This window comes from Chrysochloris asiatica, unplaced genomic scaffold, assembly GCF_000296735.1.
Source record: "Chrysochloris asiatica unplaced genomic scaffold, ChrAsi1.0 scaffold00307, whole genome shotgun sequence".
Classification (NCBI taxonomy): Eukaryota; Metazoa; Chordata; class Mammalia; order Afrosoricida; family Chrysochloridae; genus Chrysochloris; species Chrysochloris asiatica.
The window spans coordinates 2,783,720-2,801,625 of NW_006408825.1; the positions used below are offsets into that span (position 1 = coordinate 2,783,720).

At 49.2% G+C, this 17,906-nt stretch overlaps 1 protein-coding gene across 1 annotated transcript in view; it reads left to right on the forward strand.

The window, feature by feature from the left end:
* Positions 1–764: 764 nt before the first annotated feature.
* The window catches only part of SRD5A1 (steroid-5-alpha-reductase, alpha polypeptide 1 (3-oxo-5 alpha-steroid delta 4-dehydrogenase alpha 1)), a 45,413-nt gene continuing 28,271 nt past the window's right edge, over positions 765–17,906 (forward strand). Inside the window, exon 1 of the mRNA XM_006874969.1 lies at positions 765–1,042. Within this exon, the coding sequence (XP_006875031.1) occupies positions 765–1,042 (278 nt within the window). The remainder of the gene's footprint in view (positions 1,043–17,906) is intronic.

Below are 17,906 nucleotides of genomic sequence, written 5' to 3' on the forward strand. Positions count from 1 at the left end.
TGAGCGATAGGCCCTGCCCCCATTGCCGAAGCACCGCCCTCCACTCTGAGGTACCGCCCCCGAGTCCGCGCTTGTCTGGGAGCTCAAAAGCCCCGCTACTATCCGAAGCACTGCCCACGACCTCACGGACCGCCCACTGTCATATAGGCTCCGCCCCCAACCGATGAACCGCCCCTGAGATCTCTTTTTTTTTTTTAATGTTTTATTGTGAATTATGTGATAGTTTACATGGGAGAACATTAGTTTTACATTCATCCTATCATATATCGTTTTATTGGCATGGTTACAATCCCCTCCATGCATCATCACCCAACCAAAGGGCATACACTACAAGCCTGCCCCGAGCCCCCATCGTAAGCACACAGCTCCTCTCCCTCTCTATAGTCCCCAGCTGCACCATCTCTCCACATCATCGTCACTGCCTCCATCTCAGGCATCACTGCTTCTCCCTTGATGGTCCTAGGCTGAAAAGTTAATCACTCCTCACAGTTCTCTTGCTACCCCGACCGGGTCCCTTCATCCCTTCTCTTGCTCCTGAGGCCCCGCCTCTGAATCCCGAGACCCCGCCCACAGCCCCTGTCAGTCTGGCCCAGTACCTTGCCCAACTGGCGGCACCGACCGTGGGGGCGGAGCTGAGAGGCGTGGTCCGCCCCCCGCGCCGGGGAGGGCCCGCCCCACTGCACGTGGCCGGCGCCCGCGGGGACCGCGCCTCCTCCCAGCCACCTATATGAACGGTCGTGCGGCATGACCCGCGTCCCCAAGCCATGGAGCACAGCGAGCTGCGGCTGCTGGACACGCTGGCGGCCCTACTGGGCGCTCTCGCCTGCTTCTTTTTCCTGGTGCTGCAGCGCTTCGGCACGACGTATGGCCGCTACTGGTCGCCGCGCTTAGGCTGGTGGCTGCCGGCTCGGCCCGCCTGGGCGCTGCAGGAATTACCCTCGCTGGCTCTGCCGCTGCTGGAGTGTACCCGCGCCGGGGGCCGCCTGCACCACCTGCCCAACGCCCTGCTGCTGGCCATGTTCCTCGTCCACTACGCGCACCGGTAACGGCCGCCCGTGCCCCGGTCCCCGCCCCTGAGATCCGGCTCAGTGCCGCACACCCTTCACCCTGAGACTGGGTCCCGAAAACAGGTTCCCGAAACCCAGCCCCAGTCCTAGAGATCCGGTCCACCCCGATCCTCTCCTCGCGCCCTGGCCCCGAGCCTCTGTCCCTGCCCCAAGACCCCGCCAACCTGATCTCCGCGCCCCTGCACCTGAGGTTGCGCCCGCCGATGCGCAACTGGCCCCGCACCCCGACTCTATGGACCCGGCGATCCCACACCACGGCTCCGCACCCCTGTGTCTGGCACCCACACCGAACACTTCACCCACTGACCCCCACCAATTCCAAACCCATCCCTGCGCCGCGATTCGCGCTCCTGTTCCCAGCCTCCCCTCTCTTCCTGGGAGTCCTCTGGCACCTTCTTCACAGCCCCTCGTCCTCTCCCTCCCTAGGTGCCCCGGCTCTCTCCACACTGGTCCTCGGTTCCCCAGCCCCAAAGCTGCCGCCTCCCATCCCTGAGCCCGTGGTCTCCCCACTCACCAGCGAGTCCCCTACCCCCCTGTCCTCTCTGAGCCTGTGTGTCCCACTCCTGCTTTTCCTCCCCACCTCCCCCCATGTAGCCTCTGGTGCAGGGGATGGGGTAGAAAAAAGAAGTCGGAATTCAGAGAGTTAGAAAGGACGGTGATGGCTGCCTAGTGTGCCTTCCATGCATAGCCGCCCACCCGAGACATCAGAACTGTCCCCCAGAGGCTTTCCAGGGCTGCAAGCAGAACGCCAGACCTTTCCTCCTACGGAACGGGGTTGGAACCACACTTAGTATAGCAGCCCAGCACTTAACCATTGAGCCACCAGGGATCCTCGAGAAAGAACCAAAATATAATAGTAAAAGAAAAAAGGTCTTGTTTTATTGTTGTTTTTGTAAATCCAAATTGTTACCCTTATAACCCTCCTAGACCTTGTTCTGTGGGACCAAGGCTGAGTTTTCCTAGGGTTTTAAAGCTCACAGCTGTGTCCCAGAAGGCTTCATTCAGATGAATGACCCTCAGCACTTATAGTTTTGCTGTGGGCGAAGTTGTTTTATCTTAACCTGGGCATCCTGTTGTGACTTGAAAACTTGGTTTGGAAACTGGGTAGCTAATTTGCTAATTCACTTTGGACTTTCATCACACATTAGGCATGGATGTGCCAATTTCGTGTGTGCACAGGATGGTTTGGGGAGGCAGCTTAAAACACTGATGTAAGTTCAACAGGTGACGTCTACATGTGTCTGTGTTTCCAGGAAGGTTTTGGAACATGGCTGTGTCTGAGGTGTTAGGTCTTCAACTAAGGGGGTGGCTAGAGAAGAGGGGGACCTCTCATTCCTTCCTGGGACCCCTGGCCCCACCCTCTGCTCTTGCACAGAAAAAAAACAATATGGCATGGGAACAAATTTTACCATCAAAACTGCAAGCCTGTCATTCAGACTCTACAGAGTTGGCTAGTGGGCGAGAAAATTCTGTGTTTCCTGGAAGTTGGGTGGGTTGCTTAACCTCTCTGGATGTGGGTGGTACCTTGTAATAGGAAGACTATGTGTGTGAGTGTGTGTGTAGGTGTGTAGTCTGACAGTCCAATGGGGAGAAGGCTCCGCAAGGCCAGGTTTTGTGTTCCCCCTCCCTGAGCAGTGCATGGGACCGGGTGTGAGTACTCAGCTGGCTCAGCCTGCTTCTCCCCACCACATACACACCTATGCGTGAATTACTTACTCCGTGTGCTTTTTACACGGGACAAACTCAGCAAACGCACCTAACTCAGCCTCAGCTGGAGAAGCATATACCTTTAGCCTCTCCGTATGCCAAAGCCTCTGTCTGTCTGTCTGTCCCTCTAGTAGGCTGAAAAAAGCAAGCTCTGGAACCACTGTCAGATGCTATCCCAGCCCCAACCTGGGACCTCACTGGAGTTCCTAAGTCGCCCTGCCCCACGCTTTCCATAGAGGAAAACTGGCAGAGAGCTGGCACTGCCTTGCATAAATGTAACGCCCCCACAAGATGTTCGAAAGCCAGATAACTGACTTTTGAAGGGGGTGTGTCTGCGTCCACTCACTGTGTGCCTTGTGCGCACACCTGCCTGGCGTGCCTGTAAGCACTTCTAGAGACACGGGCTGCTGGGAACCTAGGGCCACTCTTCAGAGTTTTGTTTCAAACCCTTGAGCACACACTTTTCAACCTAAGACATTCAGGCGAATGATCTTTCAATTTAGCTGCTCAGGGCTCCTGTTCAGGGGCACTCCTAGGGCCCTGGTGGGGGATGTAGGGGTAGGTGGGGGGATGGGGAGGTAGACAAGAACCAGTGAGCCTAGAGCCATAAATCAAAACCAACCCAATGGCCATGGAGGCCTGGAAACAGTTTTCTTAGAAGTTTCAGAGTCAGGCCTTGTTTATTAAGCTGCTGGATTCTGAATGTTAGATTTAGAAGTTGTGGTGTGGGGATCTTTGTGACAGGGGAGGTGTAGGGGGTGTGGCCATGCCAGGTGACACTGTCAGAGGGGTGACTGTGGATGACATTTTTGTGGGGAGCGACTGCAGCTCGGAGGTGTGAGACCCATTCTGTGTGATCTGTGGCCAGAGGCTCCAGCCCCGGGTGCCCTGCTCTGAGCCTGTCAAGCAGGAAAGACACATTTTCCGTTCTACCCAAGCAACTAATTTATTAAACGGTCATCCGACCTAAGTCAGCAAGCGAGCCGTCTGCAGCCAAGAGAGTGGCCAGTGCTTTTGTGTGGGCCAGCAGAGACTCCTGCCAGCTGTGCTGGAAACGAGCTAGGTACCAGGTGTCCCCAGAGGCCTTGCTGGACTTTGGGGCCTTTGGAGGAGTTCCTAGCAGTGTGGGGACAATGAAGATAGGACAGTCCACTGGAGGCGGGGTGCCAGAAGTAGTGGGTTTGCTCCCTACAGTGGGAAAGGGTGTGTTTCTGACTTCACTCAGCAAACAGGCCGGACACATGCCGAACTGGTTATGGAGAACTGAGAGAAGACAGTTGTGTACAGAAACCGTCCCTGAAGAGCTGGCTAGTGGGTCAGACCTGGCAGGGACGGGGCCTTTCAGGGAGAGACTGAGTCCTCTCTAGCTGCATGCCCCCCACAAACAGTGGAGAAGGTGCGGGTGCGGTACGGGGCTGGTTACACCTTCTCCATTCCTGACTGGACCCACTGCTGCCTATCCACTGCCCTCATGGGACCCAAGGCCCAGGAACTCATTTCTCTCTTTTCCAAGCCTTCTCCCACCGCCCTGCTGGACACCTGGACATCCAGAGCTGGCATTGGTTACCATGGCAAGCCCTGTAGATAGCCTCCTCACTGTATCGCTCGCTGACACACACACACACAACTAAACTGTGGTCTGGAGTTGGCACCGGCTTGTGGCAGGTCTCACGTTTGACAGAACGCCCCATAGAGTTTTCTAGGTTGTCAGAAGGTTATAAGCAGAGAGACAGGCATTTCAGCCTTGGTGCTGCCAGGTGGATTGGAACTGCCAACTTTTTGGTTAGCTTAAATGCAAACCAGATGCACCACCTCCCTGGGACCCTTTGGCCTCTGTGACCACCTGTTCCATCTCTCCATGTAGTCCATTCCTTCTGAGGACCCTGCCCCCCATGTGTGTTCTCAGCTAGCTTTCAAGGGGATCCTTGGAGCCCTAACCTTCCCCCTAGCCTTGCATTCCACCTCCTCCTTCCAGGCCGGTAAGGCTGTAATGTGACCTGAATCCCAGTTCTCAGCTGGGTTAGTTCACTCCGGACTGCTCTCCTGTCCGCCCTGCCTTACTTCCCCACACCTGTGCAGCCCACACTCAACCCTCCCAGTCACCCGCCCTGGGGACTGCCCTCTAGACTTCTCATCCATCTCTGATCCATCCCCATGGCCCCATCTTAAGGGCGTCTGCCCCTCACCACCTCCAGGCTGCTGTGATCCAGGAAAACTAGCCCAGGACGACCAGGCACAGGGGGGTCTGTCTGTGCATCTCAGGAACGAACTGAACTTGTTCCCAGAGATACACAATGTGAGAAATCGGAATTTTCACTGCGACTCTGAGTTTACCTTAAAACAAAAATGTGCGGACCTTAAGGTATGGCCGGCCAGGCAACCGAGGGAAAGAGAAGCCAGAGGAGCTAATCCTTTTCCCTAGCAGAGCTGGAAAGTGCTCAGGGGGACCAGCGATCAGAAAAAGGTCACCAAGGCATCAAAATCAACAGTCGTTCTCCGTTTAAACATTTTTAAATGAGCAATTGCATGATGCCCTCTTCTCTGTGCCCCCCCATCCCATAATGCCCTCTTTTCCACCAATGAAGTGGATTCTGACTCTTAGCAGGACAGTCACGTCTTTCACAAGACCCAGTGATGGGTTTGAACTGTCAGTCTTACAGTTAGTAGTCCAGCGCAGCTCCTTGTCGTTGGTAAGTACCATGGAGGCAGTTCTGACTTATAGTGACCCTGAATAGGGTTCCAAGGAGCTGCTAGTGGGTTTGAACTGACCTTGAGGTGTCTAGTGCTACACCAGGACTCCAGTGCGTACCTTAATCCATCCCAAACCACTGCTGGTGGGTACATTCTGATTCACAGCCCCCCTAAAGGACAGAGTGGAATTGTTCCATGGGGTTAGGGATTTTTTTCTTTTGGAAACAGACTGCCTCATCTTTCTCAGAGTGGCCAGTGGGTTTGAACTGCTGACCTTGCATTTAGCAGCCCAATACTTATCCCATAGTGCCAAGCCAGGTATTTTATTGTTCCCAAACTTGGGGGCACAACATTGGAATTCCTGCGGGAGGCATTTGTTTGTAAGAGTTGTCTAAAAGCAAGTTGGCATTTCTGTTAAAGTTAAAGCAGAGGGTTTTATTCAAGGAACTCTCAGACTGCATTTTGTGAGGACCCACCAGAGTACTCTACTGAGAGGAAATTTCCCCCCAAGTGTAAGGACGGAAAATCCAGCAGTTACAGGGGAAAAGTTCCGATTGGCTGAAATGTATAGGACACACTATACAGGGTCACTATGAGTGGAAACCGGTTCCATGGCACTTAACAACAGATAATCCCAGAACAAATGAATCTGTCTTCGGAGGATTATGACAAGAAAGCTCCTTAGAAGCCAGGATAGGGAGACTTGGTCTCTCCCACTTTAGAAATGTTATCAGCAGGGATCAGTCCCTGGAGAAGGACATCACACTAGGTAATGTGGATGGCAAGTGAAAAAGAGAGAGACCCCCAACCCAATGGACTGCTGCCGTGGCACCAGCAATGATGTCTCAAGTGTGAGTACAATTATGAGGATGTCCCAGGACAGGGAGCCGCTGGAGTCAGAACCAACTGGACAGCACCTAACAACTGCAGTTAGTGGTCAGTACCAGGATCCCGGAAGCACTGAGTCCGTTCAAATCTCAATAATCTGGGTATTTAGGGGGCTAGTCTGACAGGCTGCTTTTCCTGGGAGCAGGCTGTGAGAGGTATGCTGGCCAGCTGACTTATCAAAACTCAGTTCAGAGTCAACAGTAAAAACGGAATCTGGCCTGCGTCTGGGGCAGAAACCTTGCCTTATGCCAACCAGCCAGTTCTTGGGAGCTGCTTCAGTATCCAGTCAAACCTGCATGCCAACTCGTTGGAAGAAAGCTTTACAGTCTCAGAAACCCTATGGGGTAGTTCTGCTCGGACTTATGGGATTCCTAAGAGTCAACATTGGCTGGACACAGTGGGGAGAAATACAAGACTTCAGAAAGTTGGTGGGAAAATCTCATTATCTTTTCATTCCCTTTTCCACAACATTTTTGAAGTTGCCTCCTATGTCATTACAGAGAACAGGTGTTAAGGATTGAACTGTGTCCCCCCACCCCCCCAAAATTGTCAGTGGTGGTCCTAACCCCTGTACCTGTGAACCTCACTTTGTTTGGAGACAGGGTATTTGAATGTGGACAAACCATGTGTGGACCATGTCTGACTACCCCTGGCTTCACAAGGGGGAAGAGACTCAGACTCAAAACCAGCCCAAGCAAAGGTCAGACATGCTCCCACCCTACAACCTTCTGTCCCCTGTTCTGACACCAGCCGTCCCTCCCACTGCACTCGGCTTCACATCTGGGCTCCACAATCCATTGCAGTGACCACACAGAACTCATAACAATACTCACATTTCCGGAGTTTATTAGGAAGTGAACAGGGTACAATTCAGGATCAAAACCCACTCAGAACACAGCAGTTCCCCCATCAGGAACGCCCCCTGTCTCCCAGACGTAGGCACGCCTCACTCTTGTCTTGAGCCTCTCAGCCATGGGGTTCCTTGGCCTCTGTCCTGCTTGAGCACATGTTACTAAGTTCTTTATCTAGGCTGTGAATGCCCAAAGGACACCTTCTGTAAGTCAGTCTCCTGCCCGTGGGCACTCGGCCTTACTCAGTCCATGTACTAGAGCCCACAGCCGCTCTGTCTCTGCATACACCGTGTCTACCATCACCTCTGTGAGTCAGTCTCCTGCCCGTAGGCACTCGGCCTTACTCAGTCCATGTACTAGAGCCCACAGCCGCTCTGTCTCTGCATACACCGTGTCTACCATCACCTCTGCCGTAGCCTCTGCTGTCCCCACTTTTCTAGGTAAGAACCTCGCACTCCACTCACGCTCTTCCTTCTTGATGGGCCTGGGATCTTCCGTCTCTGCTTCTGAGATGGCTCCTAGCTGGAGGGCAAAGCGAACCAATCCCAGCCTCAGAGCCCTGTCTTCCATGTCTGCACAGCCCCACCCAGTCCCTTGGCGGGAATGAAGAAGACTGTGGACAGAATAGCCGCCGGGAGTTGATTCCAGGCAGCACTAAAGGTGTCTTCACTTGGGTTCACGTGAAGTCACAGTAGAGGGGACAGAGGAGTGAGATTGGGAAGGACACCGTGGACCTCGGAGCTGCATACAGCCTGGACCACCAACAGTTGCCAGGGACACTGCTAACCCTGTCCCGACACCTGACTGCCGGGCTCAGCATGATGAAAAAACAAATATTTGTCACGATAAGCCACCTCTCTGAGACTACGTATACGCGGGGTCTTGCCAGTATTTCAAGGGATGATTCCAACCTACACATTTCCAGGACCACTGCTGGCTATCCTTGAACCTGGGCCACTCGCCCAGACCCACCTACAGCGCAGCACCACATCACCCTGTCCTGCGTCAGCCCTGTGCTGGGGTGTCAAATTGCCAGTTTTAAAAAGCTAGTGTGTGCCTCGAGCCAATTCTGACTCTTACCAAAATCCACTGCTGTCGTGTAGATTCCAACTCGTAGAGGCCTGGTTGTTAAGTGTTGTTCGGGTCACTCCAATTCATGGTGACCCTGTATAGGGTTTCCAAGGAGTGACTGGTGGGTTTGAACCACCAACCTTGCAGTGCTTAATGTACAGAGGCACCCCAGGACTTGAGTGCCCCTGGAGGACTGAGTGAAACTGACCCCACCCATAGGTTTACAAAGAACACTGGCAGTGCTCTGGGTTAGGTGCTGACTGCTAACCAAAAGGTAGGTGGTCCAAACCCACCAAGGGTTCCATGGGAGAGGGCTGAGGCTATCTGCTCCCACCAAGATTGGCAGTCTGAGAACCCCAACAGAGGGTCTCTGAGTTGGGATCACCTCAGTGGCAGAGGGTTTGGGATGGGTTATTTAGAGAAACAGCCTGCCACAGCTTTATCCCGAGGAGCAAGCTGGTGTATTCAAACCACAGACCCTCTGGTTAGCAGGGAGACACTAGCCACATTGCCAAGTCACGCTGCCCCCATAGGACTCCCTAGCATGCGAACTTTATAAAGTAGGGGGTCAGTGAAAATGAGGAAGACCCTCAGTGAGATGGACGGACACGGCAGCTACAACAATGAGCACAGACAAAACGCTGTGAGGCTGGCGCAGGACCGGACAGCCGTTTGGCGCTGTTGTACATCAGGTTACTGTGAGTCAGAACAACTGCAGTCTCTATGAGCGCTCACTGTGGAGCAGCTAGTGGGTTAGAACTGCCCGTTAGCAGCCCAGTGCGGGAGCACTTTGTCACAGGACTCCCAGACAGCTATGTGGGGGTTGGCTCTGGAGTCTTCTGTCCGGGAGCTGAATTGACTGAGGACCACAGTTAGATTCCAAGCACAGACTCTCTGGTACTGCAAGGTGATGTGCAGGTCGGAGACTCCGGTTCTGTGGATACCACTATGAAGTCCTGACAACCTTACGCTTTACGTAACTGGAATTCAGATAGTGTCAACAACGTCCACAGGAGTTTCTACAGCCACATTCAGTGTCCCCCCTCGCCAGCGTCAAAGCAGCGTGGCTTATTGAGGAGTCCGGGTGGTGCAAACAAATGGTTGGCACACTCGACTGCTCACTAAAAGGTTGGCAGTTCAAGTCCACCCAGAGGTACCTCAGAAGAAAGGCCTGGTGATCACGTTCCTAAAGTTCAGCCGCTGTAAAGTTTTCCGAGCTTGCAGCAGGCCTACTCTGACACACACCGGTCATCACTGTGAGTGGGATCCACTCGACAGCAACAGACTCACATGGCTCTTTTCCTCAGAACGACATTGGTGAGCCACATGGCTCATCTAGGATTCTCAACTGAGGGCAAGAAAGCAGCTGCAGACCGGCATTTGCCACCTCAGCACCGGCTCAGACGCAGAGGACAGCCAGGGTCTTAACTCTGCTGTGCATCAGGGTTCTTGTGAGTCGGAACCAACTGGGCAGCACCTCTGGGTGGGGTCCCTTTGCTGCCAATCCTGGGGACCTGGGCACGTCCACCCTGTCAGCGGGATCACCTCTGCGTGTGGATCATCACCCGGATGGCCAGTGTGGCCTTCTAGTTCTGTGTCTATTGTAATTATGTTTGCAGCAGCAGTTATTAAGAGGCTCTGGTGGTGGCACGGTGATTTAAGCGTTGGGTGGTTAACTGAAAGCTCAGCAGGTTGAACCCATCACTGGCTCCTCAGGAGAAAGATGTGACCATCGGCATCCGTAAAGCTGATAGCCGTGGAAACATGGTGGGGCTAGAATCCATTCGATGACATGGGTTGGGTTGGGTTGGGTTTGGGAGTTGTTTATTCTTTCTGTCTTTAGCTCCCACTGTTTTATAACGGAAACGCCACACATGTGCAGTGTTCTTGAACAGAAACTGCCTTTCCGGGCACCGTTCTAGGGGCAGGCTCACTCTGCTGGTCAGCTCCAGGGAACGCCCTCGTCTCTCTCAGATTCTTTGACAGTTTTTGCATGGCATCTGCCTTCTGGTTGGCTCCTGGGCCTCACCTGCTGCTTTTTGGATAGCTCAGAAGCGATTAGGTCTAGGGCCCACCCTAGGCTGACAGGGCCTCGTTCAAATAAAGAAAACCCTGCTCCTAAATGGAATCTCACCCACAGGACCTGGGGCAGCATAACTGGGGTCACAGTCCAGCCCACACTGCCCTGCTTTAGGGCACACGGGAAACCTGGCTGTGTCTACCCCGGCTTGGAGGAGCTGCCCACATCAGCAGCATAGGGACAGTGTTGTCCTGAAGTCCGAACTGGACTGAACATCAGGGAGATTAGCACAGACCTTGGATGCCCTGGGAGGTTAAAGCTCTGTTTCCCTGAGCTTTCAGGTTACCTGAATAAAGGACACTGTGACATGGTCGCTGTCCATCCCAGCCTGGAAGCTGTAGGCCTGGGTTCTTCATAGCCTTCAGGGACATGCTGGCCAACTCTTCTGAGCCATGCTGGTGATTGGCTGCCCCGGAGTCCCTTCCGACTCATACCTGTGCCACCCTCAAAATCATTGTCATGATTGAGGTCCATCTCATTGCAGGGGGTGGGGGGCTTCCTCTTTATCACTCACCCTCCACTTTACGAAGCATGATGTCCTTTTCCAGGGATGGTCCCTTTGGTAGTGTCCAAAGTCCCTGAGATGAAGTCTCACCATCCTGGCCATTAAGGAGTGTTCTGGCTGCCCTGCTTCCAAGACAGATGAGTCCACTCTCTGGCAGCCTGTGGGCCTTTCAGTATTCTCCATCAGAACAAGTTACAGCAAGCACCACTGCCAGACTGCCTTTTTAGAGAGCCAGAAAAGCTCCTGGGCTCAGCGTAGAAAATGGAAAGGCCAGGATGAAACTAAAGACCACCTCAAGTTCCACAACTTGGAATAATGCTGACAACATTTCAGCAGGTGGCATTTCGGTCTTTTCCTTTCTTCCTAATGTTTTCTGTCCTTCCTTCTAAGCAGCAAAGATGGACACACCCATACAATCTTGAATCATGTTCCTTCACCTAAGTTGTTGTTAGGTGTCAGCACCGACTCACAGTGACCCTATGCACAATACTTCCCCGTCCTGGGCCAACCTCACATTCATTGTTACGCCTCAGCCTGTCACTGCCACCACTGTGCCAATTCATCTCACTGGAGGTCTTCCTCTTTGTCTCTGACCCTCCACCTTACCAAACATGATATCCTTCTCCAGGGACTGCTCCCTCCTGACAATATGTCTGAAGTATGAGAGACGAAGCCTGGCCTCCAAGGAGCACTCTGGCTGTTCTTCCAACACAGATCAGTTTGTTCTTTTGGCAGCCCATGGTACTTTGAATATTTTCCAACACCATAACTCAAATGCATCCATTTTCCTACGGACTTCCTTATTCACTGTCCAGCTTTCACATGCATATGAGGTTATTGAAAATATTATGACTTGGGTCGGGCGCACCTTAGTCCTCAAGCTGACATCTTTGCTTGTCAACATTTTAAAAAGGTCTTGTGCAGCAGATTTGCCTAATGCAATACATCTTTTGATTTCATAACTGCTGCTTCCATGAGTGTTAATGGTTGATCTGAGAAAAATGAAATCTTTGACAATGTCAATCTTTTCTCCATTGATTTGGGTGTTGTTTATTGGTCCAGTGGTGAGGACTTTGTTTTCTTTGCATTGGGATGCAACCCATGCTGAAGGCTGTGCTCTTTGATCTTCATCAGTAAATATGTTAAGTCCTCTTCAAACTCAGCGATCAAGGTTGTATCATCTGCATATCACAGGTTGTTAATGAGTCTTCCTCCAATCCTGATGCCACGTTTTTCTTCATAGAACCCAGCTTCTCGTATTATTTGCTCAGCATATAGGTTGAATAAGTATGGTGAAAGAATACAACCTGGCACAAACCTTTCTTAATTTTAAACCATTCAGTGTTCCCTTGTTCAAAAAAACTGCCTCTTAGTCTATGTGCAGCTTCCTCAGAAGTACAATTAAGTGTTCTGGAATACTCATACTTCACAATGTTGTCCATTGCTTGTCATGATCCACACAATCAAAAGCCTTTGTGCAGTCAACAAGGCACAGGTAAACATCTTTCTTGTATTCTCTGCTTTCAACCAAGATCCATCTGATGTCAGCAATGATATCCCTCATTCCACATCCTCCTGAATCCAGCTTGAACCTCTGGAAGTTCTCTACCAATGTACGGTTGCAGCCATTTTTATATCACCTTTAGTAAAACTTTACTCACATGGGATATCAAAGATATTGTCTGATAATTTCCGTATTCCGTTGGGTCACCTCGCTTTGGAAATGATCACAAATATGGATCTCTTCTAGTCAGTTGGCAGCTAGATAGTGGCCTTCCAAATTTCTTGGCAGAGATGAGTGAGTGTCTCCAATGCCACATCAGTTTGTTAAAAGATTTCAATGTGTATTCCAGCAATTTCCGGTGCCTTGTTCTTCCCAATGCCTTCAGTGCACCTTGGACTTCTTCCTTCAGGATCACTCTGGCTCTTGATTATATGCTACCTGTTGAAGTACAGTAACTCTCTGTATTCCTTTCATCTTCTTTTGATACTTTCTGTATCATTCAGTAATTTTCCCATAGAATCCTTCAGTACCGCAAGTCGAGGATTGCATATTTTCTTTGGTTCCCTCAGCTTGAGAAATGCTGAGTGTGTTCTTCCCTTTTGGTTTTCCAACTCCAGGTCTTTGCACATTTCATTATAATATTTGACTTTTGTCTTCTCAAGTTGCTCTTTGAAATTTTCTGTTCAGCTCTTATACCATTTGCTTTATTATCTCTACACTGGAGAACAAGTTTCAGAATCTCTTCTGACATCCATTTTGATCTTTTCCTTTTTGCTTGTCTTCTTGGTGACCTTTTGCTTTTTTTACAGTATGATGTTCTTGATGTCATCCCACAACTCTTTGGTCTTTGGTCTTTATTATTATTATTTTTTTTTATTTCTTGAATGATGCCTCCATGGGTGTTGATAGTGGATATGCACACATATTTATAATCCACTCTCGTGAGCATTATAAATGAAGTTACCGAATAGCAATAAGCCACTGACAAGGAGTCCACTGAACTCACAGTGACTTCTATAGGATAGAGAACTGCTTCATAGGGTTTCTGAGCTTGTAAACTTTTCTTTTTTTAAAATAAATGGTTTATTATGAATTGTGTGATAGTCTACATGGGAGAACATTAGCTTTACATTCATTCTATCATCTAATTGGCATAGTTACCATCCCGTCCATGCATCCTCACCCAACCAAAGGGTGTACCCTGTAAGCCTGCAACCCCCCCACCACCACAGTCCTCAGCCTCTTTCCCTCTCCGGATCCCAAGTCCCCAGCCACACCATCTCTTGACGTCGTCATCTCTGCCTCCATCTCAGGCCTCACTGCTTCTCTGGGTAGGATCCCGCTCTCCGCTTTTTTCCATTGATGGTCCTAGGGTCCTCCGCTCCTAGACTGAAAAGTTAATCACTCCTCTCCTGGCTACAAAATGCCCATCTTTAGATTTCCAACCCTCACAGTCAGTCCTGATAACAATTATTCACTATTGCATCACAAGAGACCCATCTGTATTTCGTTTCATCAGCCCTTCCTGAACAGGCTGGATACTATTCACTGGAGACTACCTTCCTCCACGCCCTTTGGATCCAGGTTCCCTCTTGAAAGCTTGTAAGCCAGTCACTTCTTACCTTTGTATCCCTCCCCCCATTTTGAGTAGCCAATGTCCAAGTTGCCCATCCCTGTCTACCCTTTGTGTGGAGGGGGTGGGAATAGTTTTTGCATCAGGGGTTTGTTTCCTCTTTTGAGCTACTGCATTTATAGGTGTAGGTCCTGTTTATCAAATTGTATCAGATGACGCTTTTTCTGGTCTTTGGTCTTTAGTGTCTAATGCCTCAAATATGTTCTTCAGATCTCTAAATTCATGTGGGATATTCAAGGTCCTATTTTGGTTCTCGTGGACTTGTTTTCATTTTCTTCAGCTTCAGCCTGAATTTGCATATGAGCAATTGATGGTCTGTTCCACAATCTGCCCCTAGCCTTGTCTTGGCTGGTGATATGGAGTTTTTCTATCATTTCTTTCCTCAGATGTAGTCAATTTGATTTCCGTGTATGATGCCTGGTGAGGTCCTTGTGTATAGTCATCTTTTATGTTGTTTAAAAAAGGTATTTGCAATGAAGACGTCATTGGTCTTGCAAAATTCTATCATGTGATCTCCAGTACTGTTTCTGTCACCAAGGCCAGATTTTGCAACCACTGATCCTTCCTCTTTGTTTCCAACCTTTGCATTCCAATCATCAGTAATGATCAATGCATCTTGATTTCATGTTTGATCATTTTCAGACTGAAGAATTTGATAGAATTCTTCAATTTCATCATTACTGACTTTAGGGGTGGATGCATAAATTTGAATAATAGTGGTATTAACTGGTCTCCCTTGTAGATTGTTGTTGTTGTTAAGTGCCGTCGAGTCGGTTCCGACCCATAGCGACCCTGTACAGGGTTTCCGAGGGTGTAAATCTTTACAGGAGTAGAAAGCCTCTTCTTCTCCCTTGTAGATAGATGTATGGATATACTATCACAGACAGTGTTGTACCACAGGACTGATGTGGTTATGGGTTTTTTGTTTTTTTTTTAAAGTTCTTATTGTGGATTGAGTGAAAGTTTACAGGGCAGATCAGCAGTTTTACATTCAACAAATCATACACCTTGTTTCATTACAATGATTATAATCCCCTCCATATACCACCATCAGTTAACAGTATTTCTCTCTATCCACTTTAGCTTTTTTTAAAAACAAAACACTCAGACATATATAATAATTTACACCACCAAAGGGCACATTCTGCAAGCCTGCCTCCTGGCCACCAGCTCTCAATCCCTCTCTTTCCATGAATCTAGAGTCCTCAGCTGCCCCCTTATTCATGTCCCCATATCTGCCTCCATCTCTGGTGTCGCTGCATCGCTGGATAAGGTCCCACATTCTGCTTGTGATCTTCTCCCTTGATGGTCCTAGGGTCCTCTGTTTCTGGTCTGTAAGATAACTACTCTCCCATTTTTGTGACAAAACTTCTTCCTTTACAATTGTGACAGTCACAATTAGTCATGATAACTATTACTATTGAGTCATAAGAATCTTAACCCCATCTCTTTTAACAAAACCAATCTAGACAAGATGAAAACTACTCAGTGGGGATTCTGTGTTCCCCCCACCACACACTCTTAAACTAAACTCCCTCTTGAAACCTTGTAAGCTAGCCACTTTGTGCCTTTATTGCCCCCTCATTTTAGGTAGCCAATGTCTAAGTGCCCATCCCTATCTACCCTGTATACAGAGGGGATAGCATTGATACTTGATGTGAAGACTCCTCCCCTCTCTGTTGGTATTTAGAGTTACTACCGCCATAAAAATAGGTCAGGTTCATCAAATTGTAGCAGTTTACCCTCATTTCCTTTATCAAAAATTGTTGGTTTTGTTTTGTTTCTCTTTCTCTTGTCGAGTTTTGATTATCAAGCCATCGAGGCTAGGTCATATGGGTACAGTCTACAAGTTTGGGTGTCCTTGTGCATGTCCCCTTACTTCATATCAGCTGGATGCTTCACTCTCAGCTCAAGCCCTCTGTAGCCTATGTCCTTGTCCATCATTGAGAGGGTCTTTTTGACGATGAATGCAAAACCATTTCTCTTCAATTTCTTATTCCCAGCATAGTAAACCATGTGATTGTCAGATTCAAAATGGCCAATACCAGTGCATTTCAGCTCACTCATGTCTAGGATATTGATGTCTACGCATTCCATTTCATTTTTGAGAATTTCCAATTTTCCTAGATTCATAACTTCATTCATGTCATGATCTAATTTGTAATCGATGTTTACAGCTGTTTCTCCTTACTTAGAGTTGTGCCCCATCAGCAAATGAAGGTCCCGAGGGCTGTACTCCATTGATATCCTCACAGTCAACTCTACCTGAGGAGGCAACTCTTCTCCAGTCCTATTTTGAGTTCCTTCTAAACCAAGGGGCTCATCTGCTAACTCTATATCTGACAGTGTTCTACTGCTATTCCTAAGATTTTCAGTGAGTAGATACTCAGAAGTAGTCCGTCTCTCCTTCTTCCTCGTCTAGAAGCTCATCTGAAACCTGTCCACTATGGGTGACCCTGCTGGTATTTAAAATATGTATCTGTGGCATAGCTTCCAGAACCGTAGCAACATACAAGCCACCACAGTGTGACAAACTGATAGATGAGTGGTGGCTTCACATAAGAGCATGAGCGTTTTTCTGAGGCAGGTAGAAACACTTGCTGACTTGGTTCTAAGGGCTCTTCAGTGTACCCTGGAAGGATTGAGCAGCCCCATTCCCCCAGGATTCTAGGAATGTGGCAGGTAGAACCGCCTTCAATTGTAGCTGGGAAGGCAACCTGGCCTTCTACCAGCAACTGTGTTGAGCTTGGCATCAACTCCTGTAATAGTTAAGGTTCTGTGTCAACTTGGCTGGGCCAGATTCTCAGGGGTTTGACTGTTGAGATGTGATTATCCCTGTAGAGAGATCAAATACAGTGTAGTTAACTATATGATGACTGGCTGTTCATAGGATGCTTTTTGAAATTGAAAGGATAGTTCCTCAGGGTGTGGCCTACTTCCTGTATAAGTAGACACTCAAGTAAAGCTTTTTCCGAATCTGGATCTTGCATCTGACTCATCTTCCAACCTCTGGCTCTTTGAAGTTGAGCCAGTGACCTGATTTCGTATCTGTCTGCCTACCTGCTGCCTGCTGGGTCTGCTTGTCTGCCTACCAATCTGACCTGGACTTGACAGTCTTCCATCTCTAGAACCGTGAACCTTGTCCTTTATTAGAACGTCTCTTTATATAGATACATATCTAAGTTTCAGTGGCTTTGTTCTCGAGAGAAGCCTGCCCACAACAGCTCCTTATAGAAACAATAAAACTGCTCAGCGTCCAGAGCATCGCTGTGTCTTAGGGACTGAGGTGGTTCCTCGGTCACTGCTCTTGTCTTTGAAGTCGTGATGCTGCCCCCAGCAGATACTGTCACCCACAGGCCAACAGGTCCTGAGGAAGGCTCTCATTTCTGGAGCGCCTTCCTTGGAGCTGCTCCGCTCCGTAGCTCAACACGGCAAGTAGCACCCATGGTGGCACAGCCGGGGAGCAACCTGGAGATTCACCTGGCCACCCCAAATCTGTTTCTTTTCAGAAGAAATGCTGCTATGGATGACTTTCTGTTTTGGAATTCTGGATCTTTCTGATAAGAGTATTTAAAAATATAATAATAATTGTTTTCGTTTTAGAATGGTTTTCAGAAATAATCAACTTCTATGAAGCAATCAAGCTTTGCTTGGGTGTCTACATATAAAGGAAGCAGGCCACACCCTGAGGAAACACCCTTTCAATTTCAAAAGCATCCTGTGAAGAGGACTTGAAACATATACTTATGAAGATCAAAGAGCACAGCCTTCGATATGGATTACATCTCAATGTCAAGAAAACAAAACTCCTCATCACTGGACCAGTAAACAACATTCTTATCAATGGAGAAAAGATTGAAGTTGTCAAGGACTTCATTCTTCTTGGATCAACTATCAACACTCGCGGAA